Source organism: Sus scrofa, chromosome 2, assembly GCF_054392235.1.
Source record: "Sus scrofa isolate SSC_HxYL_T2T_F1_AM1 chromosome 2, Sscrofa_HxYL_maternal_Yorkshire_Landrace_v2.0, whole genome shotgun sequence".
In the NCBI taxonomy this organism is placed as follows: domain Eukaryota; kingdom Metazoa; phylum Chordata; class Mammalia; order Artiodactyla; family Suidae; genus Sus; species Sus scrofa.
The window spans coordinates 82,525,840-82,548,530 of record NC_139384.1 but is presented as its reverse complement, the minus strand read 5'-3'; the positions used below and the strand labels follow the sequence as shown (position 1 = coordinate 82,548,530).

The following is a 22,691-nucleotide window of genomic DNA, read 5'->3' as shown; positions in this document are numbered from 1 at the left end:
CGAAGGTGAGATTTGTAAGAAGACCAGAAGGGAGAGGAGGAGTGAGCTGTGTGCATATTTGGGAGAAAATGATCCTGGGCAGAGGGAAGCCAGTGCAAAGGCCTTGAGGAGAGCATTTCTGGTGTAATGGAGATACCTGCAGAGGAGCTGGAGGTGACTGGTCAAGTTAATGCAGGACACGGTCAGGTAGGGCCTTCCTGGGAATTGTAACCACACTGGCCTTTATTCAGGGAGATGCTGCAGGCTTCTGAGCAGAGGATTTACTAGTGATCTGATTCACATTTTGAAAGGATCCCACTGGCTGCTCTGGGGCAACAATGAATGCAGTTAGAGGTGAATGGGGTAAGCCAGCAGAGATTTGACCATAGGCCCTTCAGACCAGGGTGGTGGCCGAGATCAGATTCTGGGTGTGTCCTCCGGCCAAGAGTCTGGATTTGCTGCCAGGTTAAATCTTAGTTTTTAACCTTATTTTTGTGGAGGTGGAGAGAAAGAGGGAGGCTGAAGCTAAAAGTGGATTCATATGTAGATGACATTCAAAACAGAAGAGACAAAATAGTGGGGGGGTCGGGGAGATGAAGCGACAGAGTTAGATGCCTTGTGATTCTTTCTCATGCATCAGAAGAAGTAGAAAAGTGTTTGATTAGTAAGTAATGGCCTCAAACTCTAGTGTAGACACTCCCCTTGAATGGCAGCATGGTCAAAAAGAAAGAGCATGGGTCTCATGGCTAGAAGAGGTGACAAATTCCCATGCCAGCCCCACTCAACTCCACCATATTGGATTTTTTTCCCTCCAATGAGAGCCTGGGTGTGCAAACAAAGCCAACACCCTACCCTCTATGTGTGCATTCCACGTCCATCACCCAAGCTCCAGTTTTTATTTGAAGCTTCTTGTCACTTTTTAAATGAGACTGACAATGAAACTCTGTTTTAAAATAAATGACAAAAGGATATCCAGTCTTCACACAGATTTTCTGCTTTGCTGTTGTTGTTTAGCTATCAAAGCGCTGACCATCAAGAATGGCTGCCAAGAAGAAAACGTGACATTTAACATTCAAACTGAAAAGGCATCCATGGAGATTGATTGCACCGTCATCACTGGAGGAGGAACCAGAGGTAACAGAAATTACCTAGATTATCTAGAAGTCTCTAGAGTTTGGGGGAAGGGGAAATGTACTTTCTCTTTTTTTCTTTTTTCTTTTTACGACTGTACCTGCAGCATATGGAAGTTTCTGGGTCAGGGTCCAACTGAAGCTGCAGCTGCGACCTATGCCTCAGCTTGCAGTAACGCCAGGTCCTTAACCCACTGAGCGAGACCAGGGATCAAACCCAAATGCTCACAGACACAACATCAGGTTCTTAACCTGCTGAGCCACAGGCAACTCCCTGAACTTCACTTTTTAAAATGAAATTATAATTCACATACAATGTTATATGAATTTCGGGGGTACAACATAGTGACACTTTTACACGTTAGGAATGATCACCTCATCATATAAAACTGTTACAGGGTTATCGACTATACTCCCTGTGTGTAATGACATCCCTGTGACATATATTTTGCAGCTGGAAGTTTATACCTTTTAATCCCCTTCGCCTATTTCATTTGTCCCCCTCCACATGCATGTTGCTGCAAATGGCAAGACATTATTCGTTTTATGGCTAATATTCCATTATGGAGAAATACCACATCTTCTTTATCCATTTGTCTATGGATGGACTCTTAAATTGCTTCCATCTCTTGGCTATTATAAATCCTGCTGCAAGGACCAGAGTGGAATTCTTTAATAGAATCTAGAAATAGCCTTAACATCCTACAAGTGGAAACACTTCAGAAATCTGCCACAGGAGTTCCTGTCGTGGCTCAGTGGTTAACGAATCCTACTAGAAACCATGAGGTTGTGGGTTCAATCCCTGCCCTTGTTCAGTGGGTTAAGGACCCAGCGTTGCCGTGAGCTGTGGTGTAGGTCGCAGACGCGGCTCGGATCCCGCGTTGCTGTGGCTCTGGCATAGGCTGGTGGCTACAGCTCCGATTGGACCCCTAGCCTGGGAACCTGCATATGCCGCGGGAGCAGCCCTAGAAAAAGGCAAAAAAGAAAAAAAGAAAAAGAAATCTACTACAAATCAATTTTTCATGGATTAATGGTTTAGTCAAGCAGAGTTCAGAATCCTACATTCTGTGTTAGACTCATAAGAGACTTTAAAGTTAAGTCCTTAAGGTTTTTTTTTTTTTCTTTTTAGGGCTGTACCTGAAGCATATGGAAGTTCCCTGACCAAGGGTCGAATTGGAGCCACAGCTGGGACCGCACCATAGCCACAGCAACAGAGGATCTGAGCCGAATCTGTGACCTATGTGGCAACTTGTGGCAACACTGGATCCTTAACCACCTGATTGGGGCCTGGGATCAAACCTCATCCTCACTTAGACAATGTCAGGTCCTTAAGCCACAAGCCACAATGGGAACTCCCTTAACTTCTTTTTGTGTGTGTGTGTCTTTTTGCCATTTCTTGGGCCGCTCCCGAGGCATATGGAGGTTCCCAGGTGAGGGGTCAAATCAGAGCTGTAGCCACCAGTCTACGCCAGAGCCACAGCAACGCAGGATCCGAGCCGCGTCTGCAACCTACACCACAGTTCACGGCAATGCCGGACCCTTAACCCACTGAGCAAGGCGAGGGATTGAACCCACCCCCTCATGGTTCCTAGTCGGATTCGTTAACCACTGAGCCACGACGGGAACGCCTCTCTTAACTTATTTCTAAGTAGACTTTCCCCAGTTTCCTCCTTAGGTTGATTGGTTCCTTGCTTCCTTTCAGGTGCTGTGGTCTTTATTTCTTATGATTCTATTGGGCCCATCTTAGATGGCTCGTTTGTGGCTAAGGAAAACCTAGTTCTTGATGAAAACCGGAATCGCTTTCAACTGAACTCCAAGGTGATAAGCACCTCCATAGGATGTATGGAGAAATGCTCTCTGACCATACCTGTGAACTTCACGTTTCAGCATATACAGGTGGGCAAAAAATCAAGCTGTTTGAACACCTGGAAATTTCTCTTTATGACATCTTTAAACCCAGTAATGGAAAAGTATCATTTTTTGTACATTTATTTTGTATTAGGGTATAGTTGATTTACAGTATTGAGTCAATTTCTGCTGTACAGCATAGTGACCCAGTCATACATAGAGAAGCAATGAGGTCCTATTGTACAGCACAGGGAACCATATCTCTTTGGATAGACCATGATGGAAGATAATAGGAGAAAAAGAAAAGTATCATGGAGTTCCCGTCGTGGTGCAGTAAAAACGAATCTGACTAGGAACCATGAGGTTGCGGGTTCGATCCCTGGCCTTGCTCAGTGGGTTATGGATCTGGTGTTGCCGTTGAGCTGTGGTGTGGGTGGGAAACTCAGCTCGGATCCTTCATTGCTGTGGCTGTGGTGTAAGCCAGCAGCTGTAGCTCTGCTTCGACCCCTAGCCTGGGAACCTCCATATGCCGCAGGTGCAGCCTAAAAAGCAAAAAAGAAAGAAAGAAAGGAAGGAAGGAAGGAAGGAAGGAAGGAAGGAAGGAAAGAAAGAAAAGAAAAGTGTCATTTTTACAGTCAGTTCTTTCTGGCTGAGCTGGTTTACCAGGGATGGCTTATGGAGACTGGAAATCAAGCCAGGTACTTGATTAACAGCTACTCCAAAATATTACATGTTGGAAATTGTTTCTTCAACAGATGAAGAAGCAATACAACCTGTAGCCATGTTTATTGTTGGGAAGGGAAAATGCATAAGCTGTTCTCAGTAAGAAATTTTCAGGTCAAATCATCACACCATATGACAACTGTATTTGGCCAGTACTCCTCAATAAAGATAGGGGAAATGAAAGAATGACCTTAAAAAATTGCTTGTCATATTAAAAGTTTTTTTTTTTTTTACATTTTGATGGATTTCTGGGGCCTCTAAGAAATGAAACTTGAGCCTCCAACTAACTGAAGAAGAATTTTAAAATGTGTTCCCTGGGCTTCCAGTTCTAAGTAGAAAATACTTTCTATAACAAAGCATATAGTTCACATGGTATTGTGCACTATAAAATTTGTTAAGAGGGTAGCTCTCATGCGAACGATTCTTCCACAAAAACAAACAAACAAAAAACAGAAAGAAAGGAACACAAGGAAACTCTTGGTTGAGTGAGAGTGTGTTTATCACCTTTTTTTTTAACTTTTTAGGGGTGCACGGCATATGGAGGTTCCCAGGTTAGGGGTCAAATCAGCGCTGCAGCTGCTGGCCTACACCACAGCCACAGCAACGCAGGATCTGGTCCGTGTCTGGAAACTACACCACAGATCATGGCAACGCTGGATCCTTAACCCACTGAGCAAGGCCAGGGATCAAACCTGCATCCTCATGGATGCTAGTCAGATTCGTTAACTGCTGAGCCATGATGGGAACTCCTGTGTTTTTTACCTTGACAGTGGAAATACTATCACAAATGTTTCAAATGTCCAAATTTGTCAAGTTGCACGTAGTAAATATGTGTAGTCCTTTGTACATCAACTATAAAGCTAAAAACAAAAAAGAAAACAGAATGCCATAATTTTTTTCATTTTTTAAAATTTTCAGTGGAATAGTTGACTTACAACATTGTATTAGTTTCAGGTGGACAGCAAAGCGAATCAGTTCTACATAGACATACAGCCATTCTTTTTTTCCCATCTGGGTTATCACAAACTGTTGCCATAATTTTTAAAAAGTCTCAAAAACTGAACTCTCATTCCACTGACTTTCTGCAAATGACCAACACCTCCTTTACCATGGAGCAGCGGTCAGGAGAGATGATAGATGGGGAGCTACTTAAGCACAGGGTCCATTGCCAGAAGCTTCATCTTGCCTATTGTAGGACCTCTGATGAATGCTTCTCCTTCTGGGAGCCTCAGCTTTCCTCATCCATGAAATGGGGACAAGGACAGTCCCTATGCCATAAGATGGTTCTGAGGATTAAATGTGTTAGCCTCTGGAAAGGACTTAGGCAGGGCCTGGCTCAAGAATGCGCTCCTTCCCAGATGGCAAGTGTCGTTGTCTGGAGGGGCTTTCTCAGCAAACAGGGTTTCAAGCTGTGTTTCGCATGGCCTGGTCCTTGGATCACCTGCCACAAAATCTCTTGGGAAAGTCTTCTAGTTTAAGCGAAGACCAATGTGGGAGGAAAAGCTTAGTGAGTTTTCCAGGGTTGTCATAACAAAGGACCCCAGACTGGATGGCTTCAAGAACAGAAATGTATGTTCTCAAGGCTCTGGAGGCCAAATGGAGATCAAGGGGTGCCAGGGTTGGTTTCTTCTGAAGCCTCTCTCCTTGGCTTATAGACACCTACCTTCTCCCTGGGTCTTCACGTGGTCGCCCTCTGTGTGTGTCTGATATTCTCATCTTACAAGGACACCAATCATATTGGATGAGGGCCCACCCCTGGTGACCTGAGTTTACCTTAAATACTTCTTTAAAGACCTCATCTCCAAACACAGTCTCCTTTTGAAGTACTGGCTATAGGACTTCCACATAGAACAAGAACAAAACATCCAGGAATGTCAAGGGAAAAAAAGAAACATGTGCAACGTGGTAGGAGGTAGCTGTCAAAGGTCAGAAAATATTATCATGAATCAGGATGGTAAGGACCTTGAGTGCAAGATTCTGATTTTTTTTTATTGCCACATATGGATGTTTCTGGGCTAGGCGTCGAATCAGAGCTACTGCTGCAGGCCTACACCACCGCCACAGCAACACCAGCTCCAAGCCGCATCTGTGATGAACACTGTAGCTTGCGGCAACGCCAGATACTTAACCCACTGAGCAAGACCAGTCTCCTCATGGCAACTATGTTGGGTCCTTAACCCACTAAGCCATAACGGGAACTCCTATTTTTTATTTTTAAAAATTAAAAAAAATTCTTATTGACATGTAATTGATTGACAGTATTGTGTTGGCTTCAGGTGTATGGCATACTGATTCAGTATTTTTGCAGATTATATTTCATGGTAGGATATTACAAGATAATGGGTATAGTTCCCTGTGGTATATACTAGGTCCTTGTTGCTTATCTATTTGATCTATAGTAGTTTGTATCTGCTAATCCCATACCCCTAATTTGTCCCTGCCCTCTTCCCTCTCCTCTTTGGTAAACCACAAGTTTGTTTTCTAGGCCTGTGAGTCTGTGTCTGTTTTATGTATACATTCATTTGTTTTATTATTTTTTTTAACGCTGAACCCATGGCATATGGAAGTTCCCAGGCCTGGGATTGAATCTGAGCCACAGCTGTGAGCTATGTAGCAGCTGCAGCAATGCCAGATCCTTTAAGCTGCTGTGCCAGGCCAGGGATCCAACCTGTGCCTCCAGAGCAACCAGAGCCACTGCAGTGGATTCTTAACCCACTGCGCCACAGTCCTCATATAAGATATGACATAGAGTGTCTGTCTTTCTCTGTCTGATTCATTTCACTAAGCATAATATTCTCTAGGTCCATCTGTGTTGCTGCAAATGGCAGTGTTCATGCTTTTTTATGGCTCAGTAATATTGCAATATATAAAATTATATTCCATTATATATAATACATATTCCATTATATAATGGAATATGTAATATACATAATTTCATATAATTATATTCTGTTATATATGATGGAATATTATTACATATAATGGAGTATGTAATATATAAATATTATATATATATATAGCTCCCCACATCTTTTTTTTTTTTTTTTCGTTTTTGGTTGGCCATTTTTTTTTTCTTTTTTTTTTTCTGTTTTTGGCCACCCCATGGCGTATGGAGCTCCCCAGCCAGGGACCAGATCCAAGCAGCAGTCTGAACCTAAGCTGAAGCTGTGGCAACCCTGAGTCCTTAACCCACTGTGCTGGGAGGGGGAATTGAACCTTAGTCATAGTGCTACCAAGAGGCCGCCAATCCCATTGCGCCGCAGCAGGAGCTCCTCCCCTACGTCTTCTTAATCCAATTGTCTGTTGATGGGCACTTAGGTTGCTTAGCTTCTGATTTTAAATGATAATGTCTCGGAGTTCCCGTCATGGCGCAGTGGTTAACGAATCCGACTAGGAACCATGAGGTTGCGGGTTCGATCCCTGGCCTTGCTCAGTGAGTTAAGGATCCAGCGTTGCCGTGAGCTGTAGCGTAGGTCGCAGATGCGGCTCGGATCCTGAGTTGCTGTAGCGGCCCGAGAAATCGCAAAAAGACTAAATAAATAAATAAATAAATAATGTCTCATGAAGGAGGAATTCTCTTTCCAGATGCTAGAGGAAAGCCAGAAGCCTGTCTGTGTCTACTGGGATGAGACGGTCTGGTCGAATGAAGGGTGCCAAAACATCTTTTATGACAGAAATCATACCATATGCAGCTGCAGTCATCTGTCTACCTTTGCCATCCTCGTGGCCTCGGTCGAGCTGGAGGAGGTATGTATATAAACGCATTTGTCACTGAAGTCAGCTCTGCTGCAGCGTGGCGTGGGGTGAGGGGACTGGGACCTTAAAAAAGGAAGATGAAAAAATTATTACAGAGTAATATATGTATATCTCCCTCTCCCTTCTTCTTTTCTTTTCTTCCTTTTAAAAATTACTCTTTTTTTCTTATTAAAAATAATTAGCGTTTCTAGGAGGTGTGTGGTGGTATCTCATCATGAGGGGGTTTGGGGCCTCATTGGCAGCATACAGAAGTTCCTGGACCAGGAATTGAACCCATATCACAGCAGTGACTCAACTCACAATAGTGACAATGCCAGATCCTTAACCCACTGAGCCACAAGGGAACTCCCTGAGTTCTCTATTGATAGGTGATCTGGCCACATTCTGGATACTCAGTCTCTCAGGAAGAAATGAACACCATGCAATTAGGGGACTAAGGCCTGGATTATTAGGAACCATAGTGTCCAAAATGAAAATGTGTTGGCATCTCTTTTCTCCTGATAGATCCAGAAGGATCCTGTGCTGACCGTGATCACCTACCTGGGGCTGAGCCTCTCTCTGCTGTGCCTGCTCCTGGCCGCCCTCACCTTCCTCTTGTGTCGACCCATCCAGAACATCAGCACCTCCCTCCACCTGCAGCTCTCCATCTGCCTCTTCGTGGCCCACCTCCTCTTCCTCATAGGCATTGACCGGACGGAGCCCAAGGTGAGAGAGTTAGCCACAATTCATTCATTCCTTCTTTCTTCTTTCTTTCAGACTTTTAAAAATCGAAGTATAGTTAATTTACAATGTTATATTCATTTCAAGCGTACAATGAAGCGATTCAGTTATATACATATTCTTTTCACATTCTTTTTTATTTTTATTTTTTTTATTTTTGTCTTTTTGCTTTTTCTAGGGCTGCTCCCGCGGCATATGGAGGTTCCCAGGCTAGGGGTTGAATCGGAGCTGTAGCCGCCAGCCTACACCAGAGCCACAGCAACGCGGGATCCGAGCCGCGTCTGCGACCTACACCACAGCTTGCGGCAACGCTGGGTCCTTAACCCACTGAACAAGGGCAGGGATTGAACCCGCAACCTCATGGTTTCTAGTCGGATTCGTTAACCACTGCGCCACGATGGGAACTCCACATTCTTTTTTAAAAAAATTTTTTGGCTAAACCTGTGGCATGTGGAAGTTCCCCAGCCAGGGATCAAACCTGCACCACAGCAGTGGCCCGAGCTGCTGCAGTGACACCTTGGGATCCTTAATCCACACTGCCACAAGGGAACTCCTCTTTTCAGATTCCTTTTCATTCCAGATTATTACAAGCTATTGAGTGTAGTTCCCTGTGCTATGCAGTAGGTCCTTGTCATTTATTTGTTTTATGTATAGCAGTGTATATCTGCTAATCAAATTTGTTCTCCTTCTTTCCCCCAGCAAATGGATCCCTTACTTTCTGGAGTGTTCAACCCCCGGCAAATCTTGTCTTCTTCATTTTAAGATGGTTTATAAGACATGACGATCTCATTGAACTTTAGACATGATACATTTTCATTTTTTTCTTGGGTGGCCCAAATGACACTCAGCCTAAGGCATGGGAATAGACAAGGGGGCCCTCCAATCCATTTGGAGACAGGCTCTCAATAAAAGAAAGACAGGCAAAGAAGGCTAAGCAAGCATCCCCACCCAGCGTATCTGGAGACAACCCCAGGGTAGAGCAGATGGTGAGATCTCTCTGCCCATCCGACACTCCATGGCTCCCCCCTCCCCTCCAGGTGCTGTGTTCCATCATCGCAGGTGTGTTGCATTATCTCTACCTGGCCGCCTTCGCTTGGATGCTCTTTGAAGGTCTCCACCTCTTCCTCACTGTCCGGAACCTCAAGGTGGCCAACTACACCAGTGCAGGAAAATTCAAGAAGAGATTTATATACCCTTTAGGCTATGGGATCCCAGCGGTGATAGTGGCTGTGTCTGCAGGACTCAAACCCCATGGATATGGTACACCTACGCAGTGAGTACGGTGCTGAGCTCATGCCAGGGGGGCTAGGTGTACACATCTGCCTCCATGGAGGGAGGACAGAAAACACAACATAAATCATAACAAGGCTGGACAGTTACTCCCCCAGCCCCCATGTGAGGCGGTTCATAGGCACAACTTTTCATCTCTCTCGAAAGAGACCTCGGGGAAGGAATTCCTATTATCCACGTTTTGTTTGTATACCAAGCAAACTGAGGTTTAGCCAAAGGGTGAACAGCTGGTCTGAAGTAACACAATGAACTTGAAGGAGCGTGAATGCTGGGCTTGACTGCCTGGTTCCAAAGTTAAGGTCCCACACTTACCAGCAGGGCGACTCCGGGAGAAGGTTAATTCCATTCTTTCCTAGGTTTCCTCGTCTGTAAAATAAAGATAGTGACCCCCTCTACTTCACAGGACTGTACCTGTAATGTAAATGCTATATAAATAGTCTCTATTAACATCATTTATTGTATCGCATTGCCTTCTTAAGTGCTACTAGTACTGTTTTCTTTTTTCAGTTGCTGGATCAGCCTACAGGAGGGATTTATCTTTAGTTTCTTAGGACCCATAGCTGCAGTCATCTTGGTAGGTTTGTATTTTGTGTGTGCTATGGGCACTGTGTGTATACAGACTATGTGTGTATAGTATGTAGTATTCAGCTTCCTTTGAAGATCAAAGTAGGTACGACTTTTTTTTTTAATTTTTTTTTGTCTTTGTGTCTTTTAGGGCCACACCAGCAGCACATGGAGGTTCCCAGGCTAGGGGTCGAATTGGAGCTGCAGCCACCGGCCCAGGCCGCAGCCACAAGCCCAAGCCACAGCCACAGCAACTCAGGATCTGAGCCGCATCTTCGACCTACACCACAGCACACGGCAATGCTGGATCCTTAATCCACTGAGCAAGGCCAGGGATCAAATCCTCGTCCTCATGAATGCTAGTCGCGTTCACCAACCACTGAGCCACAACGGGAACTCCTATTTTTATTTTTTAAATTTAATTTTTATTTTATATTGGAGGATAGGTGATTTACAATGTTGTGTTAATTTTAGGTGTACAGCAAAGTGATTCAGTTCAGTTATACATCTATTTATATCCATACCTATATCTGTATTTATATAGGTTATTACAAAATATTGAGTATAGTTCCCTGTGCTATACAGTAGGTCCTTGTTGGTTATCTATTTTATATATAGTAATGTATGTTAATCATCAAATCCTAATTTATCCCTCCCCCTCTTTCCACCTTGGTAACCATAAATTTGTTTTCTATATCTGGGTCTATTTCTGTTTTACATATAAGTTCATGTGTATCAATTTATTTTAGATTCCACCTATAATCTATCATATATCAAAAAATATCATATAAGAGATATCATATGATTTTTTTTCTCTGTCTGGCTTATCTCACTTAAGATGATAATCTCTACATCCTTCCAGGTTTCTGCAAATGATATTATTTCATTTCTTATGATTAAGTAATATTCCACTATATATATGTACCACATCTTCTTTATCCATTCATCTATCTATGGACATTTATGTTGCTTCCATGTCTTGACTATTTTACATAGTGCTGCTAGGAACATCGGGGTGCGTGTATCTTTTCAAACTAGGGTTTTCTCCAGATATAGGCCCAAGAGTGGGATTGCTGCATCATATGGTAGTTCTATTTTTAGTTTTTTAAGGCACCTCCATAGTGTCCCCCATAGGGGCTGCACCAATTTACATTCTCACCAACAGTTTGGAGGGCAAATAGCTACTCTTTTAACAGTCATTTGTTTTCTTTAAACAGCAGATGTTTGAGCATATTTCTTTATGTATTTAAAATGTTTTTTCAAGCATATTTAAATGCTGATGAGTAGAGAGGAAATAACCTCTGTATCTCCATATGTATCTAACATATCATATGTGTTTAATAAATATTTGTTGATTAAAGGAATGAGTTGATGTGGAATAAGATAAGTATTAATGTGATAATATTAATGAGATTTGGAAGTCATGTCACCAAGTATCCTTAAATTTTCTTCAGTTCTTATGCCTGTTACACTTAGAATCTAGTCCAGTGATCAGTCAGTATAGGCTAAAAGATGCTGCAGCAACAAATAGGTCCTGGTTTCTCATTGGTTCAACATGACAAATATTTTTCTTGTGTGTCCTTGCAAAGTCCAATGTGGATCAAGATGCCCTCCCCCATGTGGGATTTAGATTTAAATTTGTGACTCTCTTATTTTGATACAGGGCCTCTTTGGTTGTTTCTGGAGAGGAAGAGAATGTAGCTCTTTATACCTGTGGAGGCCTCAGGCATACATCACTGCCACCAACATCTCACTTATTAGAATTCAGCCACATGCCCCAGACTGTCTGAAAAGAGCCTGGGAAATGTCTTCCCATGGGCCACATGCACAAGGAATGGAATTGATGGGGCCATCACATTGCATAGTCCCTATGCCACCTAATTATCCACCCATGCTTTTTTTGTGAGCTTTCAGGAGCCTTCAGCACGTGGTATCGTACAAGTATCTCCAGTCTGGTCCAAATGAGTTTCGACATATTCTACCTATAAAAACTCACAGCTTTCCCCATGGCTTTAAGTGCTCTCTAGATCAACTGTATATATTGTTCTACAGTATCTTATTTTTTATTTTATTTTTTATTAAAGTATTATTGATTTTCAATACTGTTTCAATTTCCGCCATATAGCATAGTGACCCAGACATATATATATGTGTGTGTGTGTACATTCTTTTTCTCATACCATCTTCCATCATGTTCTCTATCCCAAGAGATTGGATGTAGTTCCCTGTGCTGTACAACAGGACCTCATTGCTTATCCATTCTAAATGTAATAGTTGGCCTCTATCAGCCCCAAATTCCCAGTCCATCCCACTCCGAACTCCTACCCCTTGGCAAGTTCTCTATGTTCTCTAAATCTGTTCTCTATGTCCGTGAGTCTGTTCTTATGTTTTTTTTTTTTTTTCTTTTCAGATGAACTTAGTCTTTTATTTGGTAACCCTATGGATTTTGAGAGATCGACTTTCATCCCTCAATAAAGAAGTGTCCAAGATACAAAACACAAGGTAAGATAGGTTTGGGTAGTGAGAAGAGTTTGGCATGAGTTGCAATTCTATAGGATTTTTTCCAATGTAGGCAATGCAATATGTATTTTCCAGAGATCCATGAAACTGAGTGTGCGTCTGAGGAGAGAGACAAGTATAGGTGGGGATAGGTGGAGGGAGGAAAGAGTTACTGAGCACCTACTGTATGCATCGGGCACTGTATCAGAAACCTGGGAAGTAGATATATTTATCCTATTGTACAGATGGGATAGAAGACAGGTAAGGATGACAGCAATCTGTATCAGAGAATGGTTTCCACTTTATATAAAGAGTCTTCCTTTTTCCTCTAAAGTCCTTCAAGTTCATGTATAGCAAACTACAGTTCATGGACTGGATCTGACCCTCTGTCTGTTTTCATACAGCCTTTAAACTAAAAATGAGGAATTCCCATTGTGGCTCAGCAGGTTAAGAGCTTGATGTAGTGTCTGTGAGGATACGGGTTCGATCCCTGGCCTCGCTCAGTGCGTTAAGCATCTGGTGTTGCCCGAAGCTGTGGCATAGGCTGGCAGCTGTGGCTCCAGTTTGACCTCGAGCCCAGGAATGTCCATATACCGTATGTGCGCTATAAAAAGAAAAAAACAAAACAAAACAACTAAGAATAATTTCTGTGCTTTCAAATGGTTGAAAACAAATAGAACATCTAATGACATGTGAAAGTTATATGCAATTCAAATTTCAGCATCCATGAATAAAGTCGTATTGGAAAACTGCCACAATCATTCATTTATGTGTGATCTATGGCTGTTTTTGCCCTACAATGGTGGAGTTGAATAGCTGAGACAGAGATCTTGTAGCTGAAAATAATGTCCCATCTGGCCTTAGACAAAAATTTGCTAAACCCTGCTCTAAAGAACAAGGTAAAATTTGTGGATCTATTTATGTGTACATGTTTAGTTAACATGTATATGAACTTCATAAACAGTCTTTTGTAGAGTGTTGGCTAATATTAGGAACCACTTGTCAAATGAGGATCAACCTGGAATTCCCTGGTGGCGCAGCTGGTTCGGGATTCAGTGTTGTCACTACTGTGGCTCAGGTTGCTGCTATGGTGCAGGTTGGATCCCTGGCCCTGGAACTTCTGCATGCCATGGGCATTGCCAAAAACATAGTAAGATCTACCTTAAAATCATGTGTATTTGCAACTTTAAAATTAACGAGAAGATTCATAGAGCCAGAAAGTAGAATTGTGGGTGCCAAGGGTTGGGGCGAGAGAGGAATAGGGAGTTATTGTTTAATGGCTGCAGAGTTTTAGTTCATCAGGATAAATAAGTACTGTAGATGGATAGGGGTAATGGTGGCACCACTAGTGTTAATGTGCTTAATGTTTCTGAACTGTATTCTTAAATGTAAGTGTCATAAATTGTGTGTGTGTTTTTCCACATTTAAAAAAAGTGATGTAAAATACCATCCTAGTGTAAACATTCGTATCAGAACACATGATGGGGAGTTCCCTGGTGGCCTAGAGGGTTAAGGATCTGGTGTTGTCGCTGCTGTGGCTCTGGTTTCTACCATGGCACAGGTTTAATCCCTGGCTCAGAAACTTCCACTTGCCATGGGTGAGGAAAGGAAGGAAAGAAAGGAGGGACGGAAAGAGAGCAAGAGAGAAAAGAAAGAAAGAAAGAAAAAGAAAGAAAGGAAGGAAGGAAGGGAGAAAGAAAGAAAAAGAAAGAAAGGAAGGGAGAAAGAGAAAGAAAGAAAAAGAGAGGAAAAGAGAGAGAGAAAGAAGGAAAGAAGAAAGAAAAGGAGGAAGAGAGCGAGAGGAAGGAAGGAAAAGAAAGAAAGAAAACTTATGCCAAATTAAAAAAAAAAAGGAGAAGAAGAACACCTCTTGGAATAAACACATATCTATCTGTTACTAGAGATTTTACATTTAAAACAATAGTCCTTGCTTCCAAGGATTGCCCTCAGAACCATAGTTTCTCCAAGTCCAGTCCAGCTTGAGAAGGTTCACCAGTCGTTGGGGAGAAAGGCGGCTGAATATCTGAAAGCAGGACCACGCACGGCTCAGGAGGGCAGGTGATGAGGTTGGTGACTTTCCTCCTTGGTGTTACTAGGATGCTGACGTTTAAAGCCATTGCCCAGCTCTTCCTCTTGGGCTGCTCCTGGTGTTTAGGCCTCTTTCTTGTTGAAGTTGTAAAGGAGCCCTTCATATCAATCATTGCCTACGCTTTCACCATCACCAATGTCCTGCAAGGGGTCTACATCTTCCTGGTCCACTGCCTTCTCAATCAGCAGGTAACGTACCCTCTGTGTCTTTTTCCCCAGCTCCCACCTGAGGTCCTTTCAGGTTGTTTGCATGGCTGATCCTCCTCCCACAGTTGTGCCCTCCTTTCTGTCACCTACTGAATGGATGCTTTGTTCCCATGTTTCCCCTTCTTAGCCTTCTCCTCTGAGTCAAGGGAGTTCAAGCCGGTTTTCCAGACATGAATCTGCCATGAGGACCGGATAGTAGCTTTCTCCTTCATCATCTCAGATCACGCATGTGGGGTCTGACAGCAATAGGACTAAAGTCTGGGGGACGATGTTTTCCATTGCTTAATATTCAAATTGTATTTTAATGGTTATTCCTTGCCTGGCTTTGGGAGGATCCAGTAGCTGCTTTCTGAAGAGTGGAGAAATGAGAAACAAGAAACCACATAAATACTGGGAGTTCCCATTGTTAAGTTCCTGTGGGTTAAGAATCCAACTAGTATCCATGAGGATGCAGGTTCGATCCCTGGCCTTGCTCAGTGGGTTAAGGATCTGGCATTGCCTCAAGCTGTGGTGTAGGTCACAGATGCAGCTGGGATCCGGTGTTGCTGTGGCTATAGTGTAGGCCAGCACTTGCAGCTCCAAATCGACACCTAGCTGGGGAACTTCCATATGCCACAGGAGCAGATGTGAAAAGAAATAACAAACAAACAAGAAACCCCAAAAATATTAATGCATCTTACAGTGGAAATGTAGGAGTGGTAAGGTCAGTAGCTTGGTCAAACTGGCTCAAAATCATTACATAGAAACAGCCTGCCACTTGTGTTCCCAAAAAACCCAATACATTCAGCTCATCTTGGTGCTGACTCTCCATCTCCAGTGATAGGGGTCATTTTACTCCTCCTGGTACTGGAGATGGATAGGAAATTGGCCACCTTCACACGGGAGATTTATGCCCCAATTGTAGGCAAATGAGAGGAAGGCAGAAAATTCCTCTTGTACCAATTGATTCTCACTTGTCTTCAGCTCAAATTTATCCTTATGCCAAAGCGGCATGTTAGTGGACCCTTCCAGGATCTGCACAGAACCCAACACTCAAAATACACTAGTGCAGGCCCTTTGAATAATACATGCATACAGAATGAAGGATGAAAGTCACGATATACTACAATTCACATTTAGTCAATATCTATTCAACGAAATGATCGACATCTGCTGTGCTCCAGGCTCTGTGCATATAAAGCATTTTCTCTGAAAAATTGAAGGAGTTAAACTCATAGTGTCATTTCATAGAAGAGTAAATGAAGGTTCCATAATAATAATGGCCATACATTTGACCAGGTTCCATGAGATTCAGACGGAAAGCGATGAAAAAAATCAGATCTTGGAGGAGTTCCTGTTGTGGTTTAGTGGAAACAAATGAAACTAGTAACCATGAGGTTTTGGGTTTGATCCCTGGCCTCGCTCAGTGGGTTAAGGATCCTGCATTGCTGTGGCTGTGGCTGTGGCTGTGGCCGGCAGCTAGCCTGGGAACCTCATATGCTGTGGGTGCAGCCCTAAAAAGCAAAAAAAAAAAAAAAAAAAAAAATCAGATCTCATCTTTCATGTCAGTGTTTTCACTATGCAAGATTTAAATTTTTATTTTTTTCATTTTTAGTTGATTTATAGTGTTGCGCCATTTTCTGCTGTACAGCAAAATGACCCAGAAAATTTTAAGTTATAATCATTACTTACTTATCTTTTAATTAAAATTGCTTTATTAAGAGGAGGCAGCAATTCTCAGAGTTTCCTGGTGGCCCAATGTGTTAAGGACCTGGCATCATTACTGCTGAAGCTCTGGTCACTGATGTGGCTCCAGCTTGATCCCTGGCCTGGGAACTTCCACATTCTGAGGGCACGGCCAAAAAAAAAAAAAAAAAAAAAAAAAAAGAGGTAGCAGTTCTCAATGGTTACAGAAAATTTCTCAGGTCCTTAGTGATAAAGAAATGCTGTGTTATTATTAACATGACTATTAATGAGCTGATCAATAAATAATATCTCTGTTAACAATCATAATAAATCTAGATCTGCAAATATAAATGGAAAAAAAACCTATTTGTAGCATTTGTGCAGATAGCCAGAAAGCATTTAGACGCAAGATTTTCAGGTTGCTTAGCAACCTAAATGTCCATCGACAGAGGAATGGATAAAGAAGATGTGGTGCATGTAAACAATGGAATATTATTTGGCCATTAAAAAGAATGAAATAATGCCATTCACAGCAACATGGATGGACCTAGAGATTATCATGCTAAGTGAAGTAGGTCAGACAAAAGACAAATATCATATGAGATCATTTATATCTCAAAATAGTACAAAAAAACTTATTTACAAAACATAAACTCATAGATTTCAAAACCAATCTTATGGTTACCATAGGGGAAATAGTGGTGGGGGAGGGAAGAATTGGGAGGATGTAAATAACATATAGACACTACTGTATCAAATAGATGATTAATAAGAACCTACTGTCCAGCACCAGGATGGTTTTCTCAATGGTCTGTAATAACCTACATGGAAAAAAATGGCTATATTTATATGCATGACTAATCCACTTTGCTGTACACCTGAAACTAATACCACATGGTAAGCCTGCTCTAATCCAATCAAATTAAATTAAAAAAAAATAATAATGGGAGTTCCTGTCGTGGCTCAGTGGTTAACGAATCCGACTAGGAACCATGAGGTTGCGGGTTCGATCCCTGGCCTTGCTCAGTGGGTTAAGGATCTGGTGTTGCCGTGAGCTGTGGTGTAGGTTGCAGACGCAGCTCGGATCCTGCGTTGCTGTGGCTCTGGCGTAGGCTGGTGGCTACAGCTCTGATTAGATCCCTAGCCTAGGAACCTCCATATGCCGCAGAAGTGGCCCAAGAAAAGGCAAAAAGACAAAATATATATATATATATATATATATATATATATATATATATGTAATAATGAAGGCAAGATTTTCATTGTCAATCTTTTTCAGGTGAAAGCAGAATATATAAAGTGGTTTAGGGCGATGAATAAAGCAACCAGATTTGACATCTCTACAGTCTCTGCCACTACCACCCACACCCAGGAGGTAAGATGATCCCTCTCCCCATCCATGCTGTGTCTTAGTTTGAGATATTCTCTTTTGCCTGCAGCTAGGTCTGCCTCCCCAGCTGTGATGGAACCACACAGTGATTCTTGGTTAACCTGTTAGCATTTCTGTCTCAGCTTAATGTGCATCTCTAGGGCAGGGTGATCCTACACAGGCCCATGTACTATCTGCACACCAAATGATTTTCTGGAATTATTGGTTGCCTTTTTTTTTGGCTTCACCTGTGGCATACAGAAGTTCCCAAATTAGGGATCAAACCCGCCCCACAGCAGGAACCTGAGCTGCTGCAGGGACAATGCTGAGTCTTTAACCTACTGTACCACAGGGGAACTCTAGGAATTATTGGTTTCTGAGTCCAAATTGCAGAGTTATAGAAACATGAATGAAACTCTCTCTTAGTTAAATGATATTGGTTCATGAGTTTCACAAATTTGCCAAACAGGTGTTTTTCTGCTGCTTTGTTCTGAGCCTTCAACATGCATGGGCTTTGTAACCCTCCAACCAGGCCACAGGACTGAGAACTCACCAAACACTTTGGCTGAGAATTTTTTTCCTGTAGAAAACATCTTGATACTTTATGGAGTATTAGTGTTTTTAAAAAAAACAAAAACAAAAAAACAAAAACTTTAAGGGTTGTTGACATGGGCAAAGTAGTACAGGAAGAAAGAGATAAGACATTTCAAACTATTTCTCTTCTTTTACTTGATAATGATGAAGGAAAAATGAATGAAGGGATAAATAAGATGGGTTTAGATAAGATTTAAGATTAGAAGACCTAGGATTTCCCTTGTGGCATGGTGGGTTAAGGATTCAATGTTGTCACTATAGTGGTCCCAATAGCTGCTATAGCATGGGTTCAACTCCTAGCTCAGGAACATTTGTATACCATGGGCGTAGCCAAAAAAAAAAAAAAAAAAAAAAAAAAAAAAAAAAAAAAAAGAGAGAGAGAGGGCGAGAGACCTAGGTTTCAGTCCTACTAATGCAATTAATTTGGGGTGACTTTGAGGTCAGCGTCATCATCTCTGAGATAAGGAGGCCAGGCTCCATGCTTACTTTGAGATCTTGGATTTTCTGATACAAAAAGCAAACTTAAGGACATTAAATGTGGAAGAAAAACATTCAGACTTACCCTGGGATCCACACTTTAATATGAATCTTATCCTTTTGCCAGGAAATTCCCAACAAGTGACTTCTAAATGGCTTTAATGAATATTTCAGCATTAATTCTCTTTATTTCTCTCCCACAAACTCACATATGTAGATGGAAAAATCGTCATATTTACCGAGAAGCAGCAGCAATACTTCACTCTGAAAATTACAGGATGCTCCATGTCCATCATCCCAACTGGCCTGGAAAAAGAATAAGACATCTGACTCAAATATCCATGAGAATGGCTTCATCATATTAGTAGAACTGTTAGCAGAATGTAGGCTTTTGTTGAGTAGTTTTTTTGTGCAGTGTTATGCTTAACAGCCTTCTATGTTTTCAGTTCAAGTATTTCACACACAGACATGTAGGTTTTATATTTGATGAGTTTGCAAATATATGTACATGGATATCTATCAACTATGTCAATCAAGTCAAGATATGGAATGTTTGGAGTTCCCATCATGGTGCAGCAGAAACGAATCCAACTAGTAACCAAGAGGTTTAGGGTTCGATCCCAGTGGGTAACGATCTGACATTGTCATGAGCTGTGGGGTAGGTCACAGACATGGCTCAGACCTGATGTAACTGTGGCATAGGCTGGCAGCTGTAGCTCCTGTTGGACCCCTAGCCTGGGAACCCTCATAAGTGGCAGGTGTGGCCCTAAAAAGCAAAAAAAAAAAAAAAAAAAGATATGGAATGCTTGCATCACTCCTGAAGGTTCCTTCATGATCTTTTTAAATCATGTATTCCTGGTCTTCCACCCCAAAAGCATTTGGTACTGACTTTATCACAACAGATTAGTTTTGCCAGTTCTTTAAATACATATACATGGAATCAATCATACAGTATGTTCTTCTGGTGTCTGTCCTGTTTTGCTCATCATGATGATTTTTCAATTCATCCATTTCAAGCATATGTTGCCAATCTGTTCTTTTATTGCTGAGTAGTATTTCACAATATTGTATACCAAAATTTGCTTATTCATTGTCCTGTTGATATATATTTCAGTTATTTCCATTTTTTCTATCATAAAGTTGCTACAGACATTCTTATATAAGATTTGTATGTGTATATGTGGCCACATGTTTTCATTTTTCTTGGGTAAATACCTTGATGTGGAGTTGCTAAGTCATATATGAAGTTAATGATCCGCTTGAAAAGAAACTGACAAACAGATCTTCAAAATGTTTATAAGTTTACAAGTACCAGGAATATACAAGAGTTCCAGTTCCTTCACATCCTTGACACCACTTGATAGTATCAGTTCTTTGATGGTTAGCTCTTTTTTTGTAGGTAAAATGAGGTATCTCATTGTCGTTTTTAAAATGAGCACCTTTTCTTGTGTTTATTCCATTTGCATATCACCTGTCAGAAGATGCTTAAGTTCATTATACACTTACTTGGGTTGTTTTGGGGAAAAGAGCATATAGAATGCATACAAGTCTTTGTTGGGTACACTTGTTGAGAGCCTTTTCTCCTAGATTGCGAACAGTCTCCTATTTTATGTGGTGTCTTTGGTTCTGATTTTAGTTCTCTCTGCAATGTGGACTTGGTCCTGATATGACACAGACGAGCTATGTATGACATGCTATACTTCAGTTACGTTCAGTATGTGACATTAATATGGTGGTGGGATTTTGTTTTATTTTTATTTTTTGGCCATGCCTGTGGCATGTGGAAGTTCCCGGGCCAGGTCTAGAACCCAAACCTCCACAGTGAAAATGCTGATCCTTAACCTGCTGTGCCCCAAGGTAACTCCGATGTGGTGAGGATTTTAACATAGAGAAACATAGTTGTGGTTACAATTGTTAAATGTCTCTTTACATGTCATCTACCTTCTCGTATTCCACTTAGGACATCCAGATTTTTTTATTGGAATATAGTTGACTTAACAATGTTGTTTTAGTTTCAGATGTACAGCAAAGTGATTCAGTAACACATATTCATATATCCATTCTGTTTCAGATTCTTTTCCCGTAGAGGTTATTACAGAGTATTGAGTAGATTTCCAGATTTTTGAGTGGAGGATTACTTCTTTCTCATGGTGTAGAAGTGATGTGGTTCGTGTGTGACCGACCACATCCTTAAGGAGCTCTTCGGCCTTAACCTGATTCCTTTCTACCTGGGGCAGTGAATGGATCCAGAAGGAGCATGTGACCCAGTTAGGGCCATGGAAGAGATTAAATTCCATGGTTTGTGCAGAATGCATGATAACTTGGAGAGGTCTTGTTCTTGTTGAGCCAACTTAAGTTTGGTTTTCTGTTATGTACAACCAAAATAAACCCAAAGGATATAATAATTCTGTAGTTACTAGTATTTATGGAGCAGTCCCTGGGTCTATCTTTATATCAAAACTCAACAGTGATACGGACATTCTTTTATCTATTCAGTTATTTCCCTGTTTGTCCCGTGTCACGATCTGTTTCTACACCCAGGGTTGCCATTTATCTCCCTACTCGGTCCTTCAATCTCAAAATTTTGTTCCTGTATCCACTCCCTTTCCTCCTCCTTCCCTTCATTCATTCATTCATCCATCCATCAACTCCTCCCATTGTCCCACTTTCTCTCTCTCATTCTCTCTCTCTCCATCCCTCCATCTATCCCTTCTCTTCATCCTTTCTTCTAATTAATACATATTAATTAGCCATTGTCTATTTTACATGCACTGCCCATCACTATTAGGATTAGCCACAGTTTAGTTATTTATTTATTTATTTATTTACTGAGAGTTATGTATTATTCCATGGACAAAACTGAGGACTCAGTGACCCTAAGACTGCTCTGAGGAGGTAGGGGTGCAGAGGTAGATATACAGGAATTTTGCAATGAAGGGCAGGTAGTAGGAACAAAGGATTATTGGTAATAACAGAAAACTCAGCATCTCAAGCTAAGGAATTTAGCACTTTTCCATGTATGGGAAGATGCAAAAGACAGGGCTCAACTGACCTCATTCCCTTGAGATGCACCTCAGCTCTCTGGGGCCTGTATCTGTGTTCTCACATCCTGAGTTTCCTCAGGGCTCCTGCCATTAGGAGTGGCTGCAGTCTGATGGCTGCCAGATGGCAGGTATTCTTTTGTGTCCTTCCTGAGTTCCCTCAGAGCTTATCGGCTCACCCTTGGAAGTGGAGGACTACCCTTATTTTATTTTATTTATTTTATTTTTTTTTCTGGAGTTCCCGGCCCAGGGATCAGATCTAAGCCACAGTTGCGGCAACACTAGATGCTGTAACCCACTGTGCCAGGCCAGGGGTCGAACCTGCGTCCCAGGGCTCCAGAGATGCTGCCGGTCCCACTGTGCCACAGCGGGAACTCTAGACAAGACACATTTTAAATGCTCAGTAGTAATGTGTGGCTAGTGTCTACCAGGTTGGGAAAAGACATTAAAATATACTGTCTTTTTAGAGCAGTTCTAGGTTTACACAAAAATGGAAAGTACAAAGGTTTCTCACACATTCCATTTTCACCCTACCCCCCACTGTTTCCTCTATGATTAACATCTTTCATTTGCATGATATATTTGCTATAAGTAATGAAACAATATTGATACATTATTATTAACTGAAGTCCATAGTTGACACTAGGGTTAACTCTTTGGGTTGTACCGTTTATGAGTTTTGAGAAAGACATCCTGTGCCCACCATGATGTCATCATACAGAATAATTGCTTTGTTGTCAT

General features: G+C 41.7%; 1 protein-coding gene across 1 annotated transcript in view; it reads left to right on the top strand.

The window, feature by feature from the left end:
- The window catches only part of LOC100522787 (adhesion G protein-coupled receptor E3), a 39,974-nt gene extending 19,907 nt beyond the window's left edge, over positions 1–20,067 (top strand). The window contains exons 8-17 of the mRNA XM_005654746.4: positions 994–1,113; positions 2,812–3,005; positions 7,266–7,427; positions 7,941–8,141; positions 9,194–9,429; positions 9,954–10,020; positions 12,421–12,512; positions 14,606–14,786; positions 17,749–17,844; positions 19,127–20,067. Of these exons, the coding sequence (XP_005654803.1) occupies positions 994–1,113; positions 2,812–3,005; positions 7,266–7,427; positions 7,941–8,141; positions 9,194–9,429; positions 9,954–10,020; positions 12,421–12,512; positions 14,606–14,786; positions 17,749–17,844; positions 19,127–19,177 (1,400 nt within the window). The 3' untranslated portion in view covers positions 19,178–20,067. The remainder of the gene's footprint in view (positions 1–993; positions 1,114–2,811; positions 3,006–7,265; positions 7,428–7,940; positions 8,142–9,193; positions 9,430–9,953; positions 10,021–12,420; positions 12,513–14,605; positions 14,787–17,748; positions 17,845–19,126) is intronic.
- The last annotated feature ends 2,624 nt before the right edge of the window (positions 20,068–22,691 follow it).